The sequence below is a fragment of the Medicago sativa genome, chromosome 3 (assembly GCF_051527215.1).
Source record: "Medicago sativa cultivar Bolivia chromosome 3, Bolivia_mono, whole genome shotgun sequence".
Classification (NCBI taxonomy): Eukaryota; Viridiplantae; Streptophyta; class Magnoliopsida; order Fabales; family Fabaceae; genus Medicago; species Medicago sativa.
The window spans coordinates 53989039-54007417 of record NC_140751.1 but is presented as its reverse complement, the minus strand read 5'-3'; the positions used below and the strand labels follow the sequence as shown (position 1 = coordinate 54007417).

Sequence of the window (18379 nt, the reverse complement as noted above, 5' to 3'; positions counted from 1 at the left end):
AGTTTGGAAGCTGTCAAAATCGGAGCACGATCCGAAAAATCGAAGTACAATTTTTGGACCAGAATTGACACTTTCCATTCATAAAAAATAGGAGCACGATCTTGCAAAATCAGTGCACGATTTTGCGCTGATACAGAAAAAACAGATCTTATTTTTGGGCCTTATTTTGTTCCAATTTTTAGGGATGCTTTCTACTATAAATATGAACCTTGTATCAGATGATTATGTGTGTAGAAAACAGGGTTTACAAGCCAACATACAAACTAGGGTTTATAGAGATTTCTCTTGGAAACAAACACTAGGGTTGGGATTGTTTTGATTCACCTTGAACAAAGCACTATTAGGATTGAGTCTCTTGGTCACGGGAAGAGGCTGGGACTTGGGTAGAATTAGGTTTGAAGACTGATTCTTGTAACTCAATACCTCTTTGTAAAGAAACTCATATCATTATAGTGGAACGGAGAGCTGCTCTCTCTCCCATAATAGGTCATCATTAGACTGAACTGGGTAAACAGATTTTTGTGTTCTCCTTCTTCCCTTTATCTCTTGCTGTTTATTTTTGTTTGAATTATTTTGTCACCCGCTTGATTTGATTACTTGGTATTAATTTGGTCAACGTATCAAGTTTATTATTGGTGTGTTTTTCACAACGAATTCACAACAAATCCTAGAGATCTTGTACTTCTCTTACTAAAAAAAGGTCTAACAAACCAATCCTGTATTGAAAAACACTGCAACTTTGAGAGAAAACCAATATCCAAAACGATCTCAGGAACGATCGTGAGAACAAACTGTATTGTGTTGCGTGGAGAAATGTATAACGCTTCTAGTTGTGAGCATCTCCCTATTGCTCCATTATAGGTTTTTTTTTTTATAAATGTGACCCCATGACAAATCAATTAGCTTGTTTCCTATTTCACAAGGAAGCTCATTGAAGTCACAATATTGCAAGTCAAGAACCTCAAGCCTTTGTTAACCTTGCTACGAAAGAAATGTCACCAAACTTCAACCCATTCAAGCGCAAAGTTCGAACATTTTCTAACAATTGGATTGATGCAAATGAGAATGATACTTCTTTATTGGAAGCTTGGATAAGCGAAAAAACCTTGATCCCTTCTATTCTTTCAAATGGTAAATGTGATATATTAAAGGAACTTTGTGATATACCAGTATTTATGGTTAGCAACAAAATTTCATGGTTTGCACCTTCCAATTGCAACTAATATATCTTGATGTGGATTTAAGAAGACATTGATTTCTTTGCTATCAATTATAATTTTATTTGTAAATTCATAGTAATACATGTATCAGTCTGTAAGGATGTGGGGTGAAAACAAGATGAAAAATGAGTATGGAACGGAAAGACAGGAGTGAAAGAAAAAAACAGGAACAAAAATAAATAACACTTTCTTTACTTTAATTCATTATGTCCATTCCCTTGATTCAATATTACATAAATAGAGGCTAGATGCCAGCTAGCCCTACAAAACCTAGTAGCTGGTAGACAGCTTTCATTTAGTACTAAGATGTGACTCATTATAATCTAACGGTCACCTCTAGATAGAGACAAAACATAAGGATAAGTATTGGGAATATAGACTTCTTCTGGAACATTCTTCTAACAAGCCACCTAGTGTTTCTTAGTCACCAACTTTGGCACATGATAGTCATTCAAATACTTGGGCCTTGCTGTCTTGCGTTTGGGCCTAAGTTGAGACACTGGTAGATCATGCTCATCACTTAACACATCCTCTTCATTATACCCCTCTGTTTCTGCTTCTTCAGCATGGGACATAACATCACCTTCCAATTGCAACTAATATATCTTGATGTGGATTTAAGAAGACATTGATTTCTTTGCTATCAATTATAATTTTATTTGTAAATTCATAGTAATACATGTATCAGTCAGTAATGAGTAATTTGTATGTTTTTATGGATGCAATTACAGATTCCATATCTGGATGAGTGGTCTGCTATGGAAGAAGATTATTCTGTTTCTATCACTGAAGCAATTCAGGCTTTGTTGAGTGCCTCAGTACGACTTCCAACCGGTGGAAATGTTAGGGTATGATTAAAAATCGAACTGGCACTATTTTCTTTCTTTCATGCATATTCATTGGGATAGTGTGACAGTTTCTAATTCATTAATACGTATAATGCCACAGGTTGATGTAAAAGAGGTTGGGGAGTCTCTGAATTCAGCACTAAAGATGATGGAGACAATTATTTCCAATACCCAAAGGTTAATGCCAAAGGCTAGACAAATGAAAGAAATCTATTTAATTGTTTAGAAATGCACTTATTTCGCTTCAAACCATGCATCAGTTTGGTTTTCCATGATTCACCACTACAGTCTTGAGGATTTATGAACTTGAATTGGATTATAATGTTTTGGTTATAAATTGAAATGGTTACCAAACAACATTTTGAGGACATGGAGTTTGAACATAAATGAGAGACCAGTTTGAGTGTCGTCTTGACTTGTGGCTTTCGGAATGAATTCAATAGAAACTTTGATGATTGAAAATGTAGAATTCAAGGTATTTAGTGTCTCAAAGTAGTTCATAAAAGTTAAATTAATAGTAAATGAATTTGGTAACATAGTTGAGAAGGCAAATTTCTATTGATCTCTATTATGTGATTCAGAATTTATGGTTGTTTACTTGAAAATCCCTGAGCTTTTATTGCGGATGAAATTGTGTAAGTATTCCTAGGTTAAATCCTTTTAGTCTTTACAATGTTTTTAAATATTGATTTAAGTAATTTTCAGAATGACTACCTTTTTTTTTTTATGACAGAAATTTAAGAAGAATGGATGATTATGCACCAGTCCAGAGACGACTTTTGGACTCAAATAGAACTTACAAATGTATTTACATTTACCTCCCTCCAAAACATAGCGGGGATCAACGTAGAATCTTTAAGTCAAAGACATGTCTTTTACCACTCGATCAAACATTTGGAGTTAGAATGACTAACGATTAAAATGTTAAACTTGAGACAACTTCATACAATCTTTCATATCTGAGGGAGCTAAAAACTCTAGGATGTGAACCTGGTGATATTGTAGAAAGACAAGGGGAAAGAACACAATAGTAACATTGAAAAGTTGAAAGTAAAACTCCAATTTCTTCCATCGTAGAACCAGTTTCAAGATGGCAATATAGAAGACCTGCCAAAAATATTTGTTTGTTAAAGCAACATAAAAAAATTCTATATGGTTGTTTATATCAACTTAAGTCATTCTTTTCCCTTCCAAACAACTTTATAACAAAGCTTGGATATTATAATGCAAAGAAAATTCATGCAACATTTGTTTGTTCTTATGATATTAAATTCATGAAGAATTCACTATATTATATTGGATATGTGCAACGGATGAGAGGTTCACCTAGCTATTACTTTTCTATTATGTACGTTATTTCAAATTTACAATGCACGTTCCTTCACTTAAAGTAGCTTCAGATTTTCAAATAAAGTGTTATCTACCATATTCTATAAATTGTTACTTGACATTCTCACCAAGTGTTTCTACAGATTATAATAGTATTCAGTCTTGTGCAAGTTACAGGATAATAATAGTAGATTACCTGAACAACTTGATTTCTCAAAGAACCAATTTAAAAACGGTCATCTCCTAATGCCACCTTTATCAACAATATATTCAAAATTTTAGTCAGCTCCGGCCGGAACACATACTAACATATTAACATTTGTCTTTCTAAAATAAAAGCTCTTTTATGTCACCTGCATTGCTTTCAAACTTCGAGAAACTTTGGGGCATTCAGAAATTATGAGTTGTCGAAGTTTCACAGCCTGTAACTTATAACCCTGGCAGATATCAACAAATCTCGGCAAATAATATAGTGTTATCTCTGTCAAGTTTGGAAGAATAACTTCCATTTCATTGATAGTTCTGTTTCCACCATCATGTCTAAAAACCTCTTCAAATTGATCAGAGTTTATTATCTGAAGAGTGCTTAATTGTGGAAGCATTTTAACCATAGCAACAGGGAAAAGGCTTATCAACTTGTTGCATCTTATGACTTCTACGTGTGTTAGCTTTGGAAAATAGACTTCACCATAAACAATGTGTTCCAATTCTTTGCAGCTGTGAATAGTAAGGGACATCAACTCTGGTAGACTTCTAGATTCCTCCATGGAGAATAGAGATTTCAGACTTTCACAAAAAGACACCTTTAAACGCTGGAGACATTGGAGACTCCGAGTTGTAGGACCCAACCATGATATGGAGTTCAATTGAGGCAAATCAGTTAAACCCAGTTTTAGGGGCAAGTTCTGAAATGAAATATCCAAAAGTAACAATGGAGTGAGTAGTAAAACAAATATCAATTAGCCGGTGGTGTAAAGCATGAGAGGCAAAATGGAAATGTGGCTAGTAAAATTTAAATTTGGATAAATACATGAAATTACAAAAAATAAATTATGCTTCTCCAAAATAGAACATACTTCATTTCGACTAGGTTGACTATGATCAGAGCGTATCATCACAGCGATCCATGACATAGCCAATTCGGGACAATCCTCCACAAAAATTTTCTTCAGAGAGTGAGATGGCCACTTTGCATGACAGTATTTTGGACATATCCCAATGAAATTATGAAGGTGATTGAGTTTGAGTACTTCCAGTTGAGGAAGCATGATGTGGTTCTGGTACTGGTGAGAAGAATAATGTTCATGATCATATTCACCAAATATAAATTTTAGCTCAGGAACGCGTAGTATATCTATTGATTTCAGCCCTGAAAGCCCTTCGACATAACAGATTGGGAATATCGACTCTAACATCGGACAATTATCAATCGTAACTTTCCTTAGACTAGGCATGAGAAAATGAGAATTCATTTGATCTGGAACTATATCCTCTCTTGTGTTGCAACCATCACGCTCTCTTCCAATGGCAGCAATTATAAGCTTCAATTCAAGACAATTACTTATTTCCAGCTCTTCTAATTTTTGCAGACTTTGAGCAACAGATGTCGGGAAGAGTACTTCACCGGACTTGCATGAGCCTAAGATGAGGATCTTGAGATTCTGCAAGTTACATTCCCATGGAAATGTGATGTGTATCTTAATGCAGCTCTTTATTACAAGTTTTTCTAGTTTCTTAAAGAAGCGTAACACTTGTAGTGGTGGACCTTGACACAATCCTGTCAATTTATCCATGAAATATAGGTCTAACTCGACAAGCTTGGGAATCAAATCATCTATCTTGGCATTAGAAGTTGTATTGAAGATGCATTCTATCTCTGGGCATCGACAGAGCTTAAGAGAATTCAAATCATCCATGCCTCCCACAACTTCAACCATGTCCGGGATGATATTTTTACATCCTCCATGGAGGTATTCAAAAGCAACATTTTCAGCTATTTGTAGGATATTCCATGTGGATGCTCTTAATTTGCAAATATTAAAATTATATAAGCTTAGAGATCTTGTCCTTTTCCTACTAAAATAAGGAAACCAACAATTGTCTATTGAAAAACACTGCAACTTTGAGAGAGTAACAGCATCCACAACCATCTCCCTAACCAACCCATCAGCAGATGCTCCTCTGAAGTTTGTAAAAAAGTAAAAAGCTTCTAGTTGTGAACATCTGCCTAATGCTCCATTGTAGGTTTTTTCAAACATATGACTTCCTGTCAAATCTAGTACCTTCAGTCTTTTGAGGTTGCCTATTTCGTATGGAAGTTCATTGAAGAAACAATGTTGCAAGTCAAGAACCTCGAGCTTTGTTAAAGTTGCGATGAAAGAAATGTTACCCAACTTCAAACCATTCAAGCGCAGAGTTCGAACATTTGTCAACAATTGGATTGATGGCAATGAGAATAGTACTTCACTATAGGAACCATTGGTTAGAGAAAAAACCTTAAGCCCTTCAATTCCTTCAAATGTTAAATTTGATAAATCAAAGGAACTCTGTGATGTACCAGTATTTATGTGTAGCAACAACATTTCAAGGTTTGCAGCTTGCAATGGACCAATACTTGGATTTTCATTGTACCACCATGACGATACCGCAAAATAATTTTGTATACTATCATCCCCTGCCAAGGTGTTGAGAGGTTTGTCAACATTTACTAAAATTTTTTGATTCGGTGATCTCTTTGCTATCCATAAGGCAACTTCACGAACCAAGTCATGCATCTTCACACATTCCATTTCTTCAGCAGGCATCAGCAAACAAGATTCTAAAAGTTTGTTTATGGCAACTTCAATCAAACTCCTTGATATCATCAGTGGATGTCTTCCTCCCACACCCAGTCCAATTGCATATAGGATTAAATCTTCTCTTGATATGTTGCAATCTTCTGGAAACATAGAACACATCAAAAAGAGCAACTTTTCTTCCTTGTTTTGTAGATATTTATAGCTTAGTTCAAGACAACTTAAAGCATCTCTCACTCCTACATCGTGATCATCGAATTCCGCTGAATTCCTCAACTTATATAGTGCAACATCCCATTCACTTTTTTCGTGTTTTCCTTTTAAGGAAGACGCCACAGTTACAATTGCTTGAGGCAGTCCTTTACATTTATTGCAGAGTTCTTGTGGCACACCATCCAATGACTTAGAGAATTCATCAGTAATCTTTGCATGCTTTTGGAACAAAGTCCAAGATTCGTGTTCAGATAAGAGCCCCAAATGAATAATTTTTTGACAGTCCATTGAAGTGCATACTTGCCGATTACGAGTGGTTACAAGGATTTTCCATGCTCCCTTGTTAACATTGTCTATGCGAATCCCTATACTCATCAAATCAAACTCTTTCCACAAATTGTCTACTATGACAAGAATTCGTTTTTTTTGTTTCAAACACAACCACAACCGTTTTGCTCTTTCGACTTCGTCTTCTTCATTGAGTGGCAAGTTCAACATACCTGCCATTTTTCCTTGAATGTCTTTAATGTTTGGAGTTTGAGACACTGTGATTGAGATAACCTTATCGAACATATTAGATTCCTCAGCCTTCTTTCCAGCTTCAGCTACAAGAGTTGTTTTCCCACATCCACCCATTCCATACACTCCTATCATATGGATGCCATCATCACGTAGTGACTCCATGATCTGATTGTATGCCACCTTTGTTGATTGGAAGTAAGTAAAATTTTCGGGGGACTGGTATTGAATGCCTGGAAGAGGAGCTAAGTGAGAAATTGGATGAATATTGCTTTTGCCCTTTAATCTTTCCATTGCATCTTTCTTCTTTACCATTTGCTTGCTCAAACGATATCTTCTCCATGTTGGAAAATCTCCTTGAAAGCACCTGGTGTTTGCTCTCATCCTTTTTTCCAATGCTTCCAACTCTTCTAACAGACTCTTCACATCATCTAGCCACTTTTCCACGGGTTTCTCAATAACTTCAGTTCTTTCTTTGGCTCGTTCAACTCGATCCAACAAGTTATCTCTTTCAGATATCAACTCCTTTCTTTCATTTTCAAGATCTTTGATGACTTTATTAACACAAAGAAAGTATTTTCCTTCGCATATTACGGGTCCAACCAAATATTCAGCAACTTTAGCAACAATGGAGATAACAATATCTGCCATCGAATCAAAGGAAGCCTAACAATAGAATCATGTGGATAGTTAGTAAAATATTTATCAAACACGTGAATAGTTAGTTAGGGTTGTTTAGTTGTTAGATTATGAGAAGAAAAAAAAAAATCAAAGTTTGACACACTCAAAATCTAACATTAAAGAAGAATGAACTACTTATTTAGGTTTGCCAAAAAAATTCAATGCTAAAACATCCAGTTTTGTGTTAATAATAATGCTTAAATGTCGTTGGACCATTATTTTAATCCCTCTGTTTTTAAATTCAGATTTTTAGCTCCGAGTTTTACACACTGTTGCAGTTTTGCTCTTAATACAGATTTTTGACCCAAAAATTAGTGAACTTTGGACCCAAAAGTGGTGTATTTTTCGTCCTAATTTTGAATTGGCTATTTCTTTTTCCATCATATTCTCTTCACGTGCGCCCTACTATATTCTAAAAAGAGCGGTGCTATATCTCGCGAGAGATATTCTCGTGAATTTTCACGATTACCGTTTTACTGTGTATTTAACACGCTAGATAGTTAACACACTACCAGCAACATATGCATTCTGAATTGAAAATAAATTGTGTGAATCAATATGGGTTTTGATTACAAGCAAATTTATTCATATAACAGAGCCAGCCAGTAGTTTGTTGGGGGTTCAACCTCATATTCTTCTTATTGATATGGTTTTGCAATTCTGGAACACATTTACACTTCTCTTTGAAGAATAAAACTTCATTTTATGATATCAAGTTGCCAAATCAAGGTGTGGATAATAAGATTACCCATATGAGAAAAAACAGAGCTTTGTAGGAATAGTCTAGTGGGAAGAAGAAGGAAGGGTGAGCTTGAAGATAAATGAAACCTAAAAAAAAAGAAAGGAACAAAGAAGGTTTTTGGCAAACGGAAGAGAGAAGTTTAGCACAAGATAAAGCACGTGGTAGATAGGAACAGTAACACATCATTTGGGATGTTTCGGGATAAAACGTTTTCGCTATGTTTAGCATTATTGTTCTAAAAATACACATGCCCAGACCCGTTTGTTTTAGATTCTAAGAAAATGGATTTTTCTTTGGATTTCTAAAAATAGATTTTTTTGAAAATTTAGTCAAAAATAGTAAAAGTTATTTTAAATTCATTCGGTATAAGTTAAAAAAGAGATTTTGACATTCACTAACTTAAATATTCATTGTTCAAGATTTTACATAGTAAAAATCACATATTTTTTCAAAATGACATTTTTCAAAAATGATTTTTATGAAAAGCTATTTGAAATAGCTTTTTTTTAGAGATTTTTTCAAAATTTAGTATCCAAAAAAAATTATAACAAGATGATGAAATACTTAAAATGACATTTTAAGATAAGTTATTCAAACGGATTTTTCATTTGAAGCTTTCCTTAAAAAATTCTTTGTTAAAAAAATTATAACAAAAACATATTACACTACAAAAATCTATTTTAAAAAAAAAAACTATAACAAACGGGCTTTGTGAACTACTTTTTGAAGATTTTCGGATTATATAATTTGCACCCTTCCTGTATATAACAGAGATGCCACATGTCCAAGCCACCTCATCCTCATAATGTGTTGGATCCTACGTGGCTGCTCAATGTCAACTTTCTCAATATTTTTTCTATTTTTATTATAAATATTTCACTTAATTAGTTAAATTATTTTGTTTATCAAATCTACTGTAATAAATTCACCAAATCCCAGCTGCACATCAATTCATCTTCCTTCTTCAAGCATTCTTCAACTAGACTACTAAATTTGCATAAATTTTTCAGCAAAGTACAAACCTATAACTTCTCTCAACAAACATACTAGTATACTACTCAAAACTAAACATAATAGAAACAAAAGAAGAAAAAATTCATGAAACCTAATTCATATCTCAATGAAGAAGATGAAAGTTTTGATTTCTAACCCTTCCCTCAAATACTCATCCGCCTCCTCTCCCCCTTTCTCCCATTTCTCTATCTGTTTGCGGATCAATCTCTCACTTTCTCAAAATCAAACTTTCATCTCAATTTCACAAAAATCAAACACAGGAAACCCAAATTCAGCCTCAGCTCAATGTATTACAAAAACCCTTATACCTAGATCCGTTCATGAACTAGAACCACAAATGATTAGATCCATCTATATCTCAATTCAATAAGCTTTTGTTAAATCCACAATAAACGACGACGAGACCTTACAGGAAGGATAGGAGTGTGTCGCCGGTGAGAATGAGGTGGTGAAGAGAATAAGAGGAGAGAGTATTGCTTGGCCATTGACGATGGTGTTTGAGGTGGAGATGAGGAGATTTAGTGAGAGTGTGGGTTTTCATATTTGGAGAGAAGTTGATTGTTGAAACTGGAAAAAGAAATTGAAACCCAGAGGAGCAGGAGGAGATAGAAGAAAGGGGGTTAAAGGGATTAGGTTTTTTTTTTTTGTTAATTTGATTTGCTTTAATGTTTTACTTAATAATTAAAATAAAATAAATGTAAAAAATTAAGTTGTTTTTCCATGTGGTGTTTATGTGGTTTCATCCATTTGTCCAGTCAGCAAAAAATAAAATAAATGCAAGGATCAATCTTGTTAACGGCGAAAACGTTGGGGACTATAAATATAATAAAATTTAAATAAGGACCAATGTTAGAAGGTCGCATATTTCTAAGGACTTCAAACATAATTAACCCTTTTGCTTATAATTTGTTTTTTTAAATGGTTTTAGATTATATAATCCAAATACATTCAAAACGAAAGTTGGAGGGCTTATGAGAAGAGAGTAATGTGAAAAAAGAAATAGCCTTTCGAATTTGAATAGAAAATACATAAAAGGCTTAAATGTAATTTTAATCCTCCTATTTTGGTAAATCAGCAATTTTGGTCCTGTTTTTACAATCTCATAGATTTAGTCCCTCCACACATTTGACCCATAATTTTTTAGTCCCTCTATTTTTAAATTCAGATATTTGGTTCCGAGTTTCACAGTATTGTAGTTTTGGTCTTAATACAGATTTTTGACCCAAAAATTTGTGAACTTTGGACCCAAAAGTGGTGAATTTTTTGTCCTAATTTTGAATTGGTTATTTCTTTTCCCTTCCTATTCTCTTCTCACCGCCCTACTATATTCTAAAAATACTCATGCTCGGATTATATAATGTGAACTACGTTTTAAAGATTTTCAGATTATATAATCTGCACCCTTCCTATATATAACCCTAAATCAGAAACTTCCTTCATTTTTAATAGTTAGGTTTTTTCTAAAAGATTCTCTCTTACCACTCAAAATCTAAAACTCTCGTATTGGACGGTGTTCAGGTGGGCGGTGATCTATCGCCATAGGAGGATGGGTGGCCCTGCTACCCAGTAGTTTTATGACTCTATGTAACACTTGAATAATTTCAGTTTTTAATTTATGTTAGAATATTTTGGTGTAACCTTTGAATATTGGTGCTACTTTGTTTAATCTATGTTTAATTTGAGCAATTTCATATGGTTCCAATTTATATTTCGCCAAAAAATAAATTTAGATTATATAATTCAAACGTGTGTTTTTGAAATGTAAGAGAGGGCGTATGAGAAGAGAGTATTGTGGAATAAGAAATAGCCTTTCGAATTTGAAGAGAAAATACATAAAATGCTTAAATGCAATTTTAGTCCTCCTATTTTAGTAAATAATCCACAATTTTGGTCCTTCTATTTTTAATATCTCTTAGATTTAGTCCTTCCACACATTTGGCCGTTAGTTTTTTATGGTGTGCCACGTATTTAAGTGACATGAATATACAACTCATATAGATGTAACAAGTAGCAACCATGACATCTTTTTTTTTTAATATTTAGTGGGGCATGTCATTTTTTTTTTCTTAAGTAGATTAGTGGTTGAATCTACATATTTGAAATGTGGAAGGGTTCGAACTCCGGCTTTCATATAAAATTGTCCTTAAAGCTACCAAATTAGTTATGTTTATAACACGAGCATGTCATCTTTTCAATTATTGAATTACTTTATACAATATTGATTTTATAAACAAAAATTACCAAATGATTGATTAAAAAAAAATGCAGGAATTTATAGTAAAAATCCCAATTTGCCCCTGATTCCTAATTTTTAAAACTAAACCCCTAATTTTTCAGATTTCTTCATCATCTCCATCCTCCATCGTGTTTGCAAATCTGCACACATCGCCTCCAATAAATCGTGTTCTCTGGCCTTCAACTAAGATTTTTAAGATTTGAAGATAATATGGTGGAGAGGTTATTGGTGATTTGGAATTGAGTGTACTAGTGTAGCGAGTTTCTCTGAAAAAGTTTCAAACTTGGGTATTTTTATGATGAATATGGAAACTTTGGAAGGTGAATTTAGAGGGTTTAGTTTTGTCTTCAAGCTTAACTTTATAGACAATACATAATATATGCAAGGCCCGAGGTTCGAATCCCAGACACCATCAAAAACAAAAAGAGGGTTTAGTTTTGATGTAGAAAACATGGAAACGGGTTGTGTTTTAAAGGGTTTTGAGTTTGTTTTTGGATACTCTTCATGTTGAGATTTCTGATGTTAGAGAAAAATATTATTCTTTCGATACATGGCAAGATAGGTTGGTTGAATTTGCATAACACGGTGGAGGATGGAAATGTTGAAAAAGAAATTAGTCATTTTGGTAAAAAAAAAGATTGCTCAATCATTTAGTAATTTTTATAAAATAAAAAAAAAAAATACTGTATGAAGTAATTTAATAAAGTAAAAAAGATGACATGATTGCTACATCTATGAGTTGTATGTCCATATCACTATAATGATCTACACATCATCAAAAATTAAGGGTCAAATTTATGAATGGACCAAAATTGTGGAAAATAAACCAAAGGAACCAAAATTGTGGATTTTCCGAACAAGTATTAGAGGTTTTGGATTTTATTTTTCGAATCCTATATTTACAAGCTATGAATAAACTAGAGCAAAATTCTGTTTTTTTAAAGGGTTTCAGATTATTTAAATCCAAAAACCTTTAAAAAGAAGTTCAGATTATATAATCATAACAAGTCTATTTTCGGAAAGTTAGCATTTGAGAAGGGAGTATGGTAACAAAAGAAATAGCCTTTTGAATTTGAAGAGAAAATAAATAAAATTAACACTTTTTGGGCTAAAAAACCACCCTCCTTTGGCCCAAAAAATGTGGGTTAGGACCAAAACTGCAATATTGTGTAAAACTTGAGACCAAAAATCTAAATTTTGAATTTTGGGACAAAAATCTCGTCTCAGATCAAATGGAAGGATCAATGTATTCAACCTAATCATAATTTGTACATGCATAATTAGAGGGAAAAAAGCACCATACCTGATTTCTTAGCAGACTTCTGAAGATGCAAACACCCTGCTAGTTAGCTAGATGGGAATCACAGATGCACTTTTTCCTTATAGATACAACATAGTTCTCTTTATTTTATGGTTTATTTCTGGTTTATTAACACTTCAACCAATGCATGATTGAGCTGCACTCAATGTAGCAGTATCTTTGTATGTTTGATTGAAGTTATTCTAAAACCACTAAAGAAAAAGTATAAACAGTGAAGGAAAAAAGAGTCTAGTGTGTGTCCTCCTCATGCAAGAAAAGTATTGAGTATGGAATGGTACACTTTTCCTCTTGCTTGTCTCCCATGCACTCACTCACTATGAAGATGCCACATTATCTCCATAGATGGCAGGCTCAATATTAGTCATGGTGCCACAAGCTGTTGGCTTGGCTCTATAATTATGTTCCCATTTTTTAGAGGAAATTATATTTTCTAATGAAAGGAGAACAAAGTTTGTAGTATATAATTAAATTAAATATTAAATAGAATGAATAAATATGTATTCCTTCCGGTCCTATATATAAGGAAACTTTCAAAAAAAAAAAAATTTGGTCATATTTATAAGAAAATATCACAACTTTTAAGGTGTAGTTATTGCTTAAAAGACTTTTCTACCCCTCAAAGTTTAAATATCTATTTTGAGCCATTTTCAAACAAGTTCCCGCCTTGAGTAGAATATTTTGTAAAAAATTTCATAGAGAAGATACTATGTTTCAATGCCAGTTAGCTTTGACCGAGTCAAAATTGGAAAAAAGGACGACTATTGCAAAGGAGCTAAATCTTTTTTTTTTTTAATAAGCTAAATTAGCCCACTCAAATTGGCACCGGGGAGAATCGAACTTGAGACCTTGAAGATGAGCACACTCCCAGGTCCCAAGCCAATACCACCAAGCCAACCTGAGTAGGTTTGCAAAGGAGCTAAATCATAGGGGACTAAATTTGTCATTTTTTTTAATAGGGGTCAAAATCACAACGCTGTGAAAGTTAAGAGGGCTAAAAATACACTTAAGCTGGGAAATTTATTGTTGAAGCAGTGTTTTACAACTTTGAGGACAAGGTTGATCTTGAAGGGGTCGGTAGTGATAAGATACTTAAAATAAGGAGCGATGAAGGATTATAATTAGGGATTGTTGGGTTTTTTTTTAGAGTAACACATATATATTCAGTTTTCCTTTCTAAAATCTCTCTAATTTATGGAGAGTGATCCCTACTCGAATCGGGTCGTATCATTCTTTCTTGTGCTGTTCTATGATGAAAAAACATATTAATTTATGCACACTTGAGGTTTGTTCTGCCCCCTTAAAAGAATGATCTTGTAACATACCAACATGTCATGTTGAAAATTTGAAAGCTAAAAAATGCTTCTGACAGAAAAAGAAGAGAAGGAAAAAAAAAACGAATCAACTAACTCCCTAACAGACTTAACTAACAGCATTCCTAATGTCAAATTCCAGTTTTCCTATTTGAAGTAGCTTGGAAAAAGGTACCTCTTTAGTTTACCAATGTTTTCTATGATCAAGCATCACTAGATGTTGCTTTCCCCGTCTTGGACTTGGTCTAGCAATGATGTAGACAACTGCACACCAGAAAGCGACCACGGTTAGAACAAGCAAAATTAAAACTAGCTGATAGGGTTTTGATCTTGAAGGTTACCTGTTCAGCAGTTTTTAGAGGACTCCCACCAGAAATGAGTGTTGACCAGAGCCAAATGACATTGGCAGTGGAGGTGAGTGATGCACCAACTTTTGAAGGTGCAGAAAGAAGAATGTTATACCTTCTTACAGAAAGATCATAAAGAAGTCTTGAGAAACTATCATCACTAGAAATCAACATAATACTTGCAGGGGCAGGATTTTCAGAAACCCACTTTAACATATCAAACATGATGTCTTTGTACACATCTGAAATAAAAACGCCATTATAAATATGGAGAATTTCATAAAATGTGATTATGAATGAATAAGTAAATACCTCCAGTGGGAACGTGACATAGGGGGATGCCTGTGGTGGAAAGTGCATGTTGAACCCACTGGCGATGAGATTTGTGTTTCCATAAGCAGAAATGGATAGTTTGCCATGAAGGTTGACATTGGAGAGAGCTAAGCGAATATTCTTAGCAAAGTAGTAAATGTCATCAATTTAAAAAGAAAATATAATACTTTTAATCATATTCATTAATAATTTCACTTCTATACTCTAATTATGAAACTTAATGACCATCAAAATTACAATATTGTTGTTCTGGACCAGTCAAAGACCTAAGACCCAATTGCTTAGGCCCAATAACAATTACAGCCCAAATACCGCATTTGGCAATATTACTCGCAACACAACCATTCCCCGTGAGGGGGTGCGCGGAGCAACTGAAACCAGTTCAAACGAACTGTAACGTTTCTCCCCACGTTCCTGTGATTCTCTCCCCGACGGTTACACTTTCTACGATTTCGTAACCGCCAGGCACACGTGTGCCTTACAACTGCTCTGCAAACACCCACTTCTATATAAAGGGGACTCCTCGCAGTCCCCAAGATAGAATCTCTCTCATCTCTTAACCCCTATTTTTTTACTTCTACTGACTTGAGCGTCGGAGTGTCTGCATGTACACCCCCTGCCGTTCCAGTGCACAAACTGATGCATTTCCACAATCCTTCAACCAAGGCTTTCAACACAACACACAGTTCTAATGATGAAATCCCTCTCTATTTGAGTTTGTTTTTGGCTACTCTTCATGTTGAGATTTTGATGTTAGAGAAAAAGATTATTCTTTCGATACATGGCAAGATAGGTTGGTTGAATTTGCATAACACGGTGGAGGATGGAAATGGTGAAAAAGAAATTAATCATTTTGGTAAAAACTAGATTGTTGACCCGTGCGTCGCACGGGTTTACTGTTAAGGAATCGACATACGAATATTAAAATGCAATATATAATTGGTAACGATGTAAAAAAGAACAGGTGATAATCCATAGTAGACAAAATAAAAAACTTCATAAAATGTATAAAATCTGAAAATATTATATAAGAAAATTCGGTAATCCTATCAATAATTTGGTAAAAGAAATATGAAAATTTTAGTGCATTGGCATGTAGTTTCATCACACATTGTGAAATACTTCCTCATATACGACGTTAGACGTCACATTGGTATCTTGACCATCTTCATTAGCGATCAATATATTTAGTCCTTCTCTGGATGTAACTCTTGAAACAACAAATTACATCTTTTGTGTCGTACTCAACTATGTATGTTCTGTACTTCAATTGAAGCTTGGTGACAATCTTGTCCATCTCAGTAACAGGATGAGTCATCAAAGGACCTACCAAATCAATGGAAAACATGTTACAAAAAGTATGACAAAAAAGTTGTAGGGTGACAACATGTTATGCAAGCACTTGAGCAATAGGGTGTTCAAAAGTTGCAAATCGAAAGAGTGGCGCCAAAGGATAATTAGCAAAATACAGTTGGATTTAAATTGTACAATTCAAAAACACTACCGATATATGCTTCAGTATGTTATATTTTCAAAAAACACTATTAATAACAATCCAATAACCATTACTTAAGTTATATGCTTCGAAAAACATGCTTTTTTAGGTGTCTATGCAATAAAACAACACCTGCGTACAGCGTACACATTCTGTTCCATAATTAATTCTTTTTGAGCAGCTGTTCCATAATTATTAATACAATTAAATTGATGATGATATTATTAGTTAAAAACAATGATCACCAGAAAAATAAATGACTACTTATTTAAAAAAACAAAAAAACCACCAAGTACTGTTGCAGAATCACTTTCCCCTTCCTCTATATGCAATCCGATCCAAGGAAATTTGATTCTCACCTCAAAATCCATTCGCGGTTGCACAACTTTACTTGCAAAGAAAAAAATAATAAAAGTATGCATAGGAAATAAAGGCTAACAGCAGAATAAGGTTTTGAACGAAACAAAATTCAGATTAAGTTCAAAAAACATGACATTACACGACACAGTTTGAATCCTTAGATAAGAGACCAAGAAATTGCGACAAAACTAAATAGGAAGACTGGCAAAATTGGTGTAAACATCTCAAACTAAAAACAAAAAATGCAAAAAGGATATTCCAAGTCTAAAAAAAATATGCATATCGATAAAATGCATGTTAAATTAGAATACCAGTTAAGCAGTGGTATGAGATGAAGGTTGTAAGGTCACGTCCGCAAAAATCAAAATTTCGAAATATATGATTCTTCTGCTGTCTGTGTAATTTACCACGGTTTAGGTTTTTTTTTAGAGAAACACGATTTAGGGTTTGCTATATATAGCCGAGTTTGCATGGAAATTAGGGCAGCCGAGTTTGCATGAAAATTAGGGTATTCTGTTTGTAAACGTATTAAATAAGTGTACAACACTTGTCAAAAAAAAAGTTTACAAAAACAATAGATATATACAAACGATGACACAACAAGATAGGAATGAAAAGCTCATCAGTGAGGAGAAAAATTAGGGATTGCTGCATTTTAGAGGGAATTTGTTAGGTTAAATTGGTGCGCTACATTTTAGATGGAGTTTGTTAGGTTAAATTGCTGCTAACCTAATGCAGCATTTTAGAGGGAAATTATTAGGTTAAGTTATCGCAGACCTAATAAAATTAATAAATAAGAATGTTTGCTCAATCATTTAGTATTTTTTATAAAAAAATATTGTATGAAGTAATTTAATAAAGTAAAAAAGATGGCATGGTTGCTACATTTATGTGAGTTGTATGTTCATGTCATGATAATGATCTGCACATCATCAAAAATTAAGGGTCAAATTTATGAATGGACTAAAATTGTGGAGAACAAATCAAAGGCCAAAATTGTGGATTTTCCGAACAAATATTAGGGGCTTGTGGATTTTATTTACAAGCTTTGAATAAGCTAGAGCAAAATTCTGTTTTTTTAAAAGGGTTTCAGATTATATAAATCCAAAAACCTTCAAAAAGAAATTCAGATTATATAATCATAACAAGTATATTTTCGAAAAGTTAGCGTGTGAGAAGAGAGTATGGTAGCAAAAGAAATAGCCTTTCAAATTTGAAGAGAAAATAAATAAAATTAACACTTTTTGGGCAAAAAAAAACCCTCTTTTGGCCCAAAAAATGTGGGTTAGGACCAAAACTGCAATATTGTGTAAAACTTGAGACTAAAAATCTAAATTTTGAATTTAGGGACTAAAATCTCGTTTAAGATAAAATGGAAGGATCGATGTATTCAACCTAATAATAATTTGTACACGCCTATTCATAGTAGGAAAAGCACCATACCTGATTTCTTAGCAGACTTCTCAAGATGCAAACACCTTGCAAGTTAACTTAGCTTAGCTGAGAATCACAGATGCAGACTATTTGCACTTTTTCCTTATAGATACAACAGAGTTTTCTTTATTTTATGGTTTATTTCTGGCTTATTAATACTTCAACCAATGCATGATTGAGCT

At 33.8% G+C, this 18379-nt stretch overlaps 1 protein-coding gene across 2 annotated transcripts; it reads right to left on the bottom strand.

Annotated features, from left to right (window-relative positions):
• Positions 1–2819: 2819 nt before the first annotated feature.
• LOC146938359 (putative disease resistance protein At5g05400) lies at positions 2820–18344 on the bottom strand. Of its 2 annotated transcripts, XM_085752301.1 has the most exons (6): positions 18207–18344; positions 14888–16234; positions 14570–14817; positions 12901–14492; positions 4474–7590; positions 3651–4302 (listed from the first exon to the last, which is right to left on the bottom strand). In XM_085752301.1, exons 5-6 carry the CDS (start codon positions 7573–7575, stop codon positions 3742–3744), a joined length of 3663 nt encoding a protein of 1220 aa, XP_085608427.1. In that variant the 5' UTR covers positions 7576–7590; positions 12901–14492; positions 14570–14817; positions 14888–16234; positions 18207–18344; the 3' UTR covers positions 3651–3741. The 2 variants fall into 2 exon arrangements, with proteins under 2 accessions (XP_085608426.1, XP_085608427.1); XM_085752300.1 differs by lacking the exons at positions 14570–14817; positions 14888–16234; positions 18207–18344 and adding exons at positions 2820–3175; positions 3594–3650 and having other exon boundaries at positions 3751–4302; positions 12901–13021.
• Between the last annotated feature and the right edge of the window lie 35 nt (positions 18345–18379).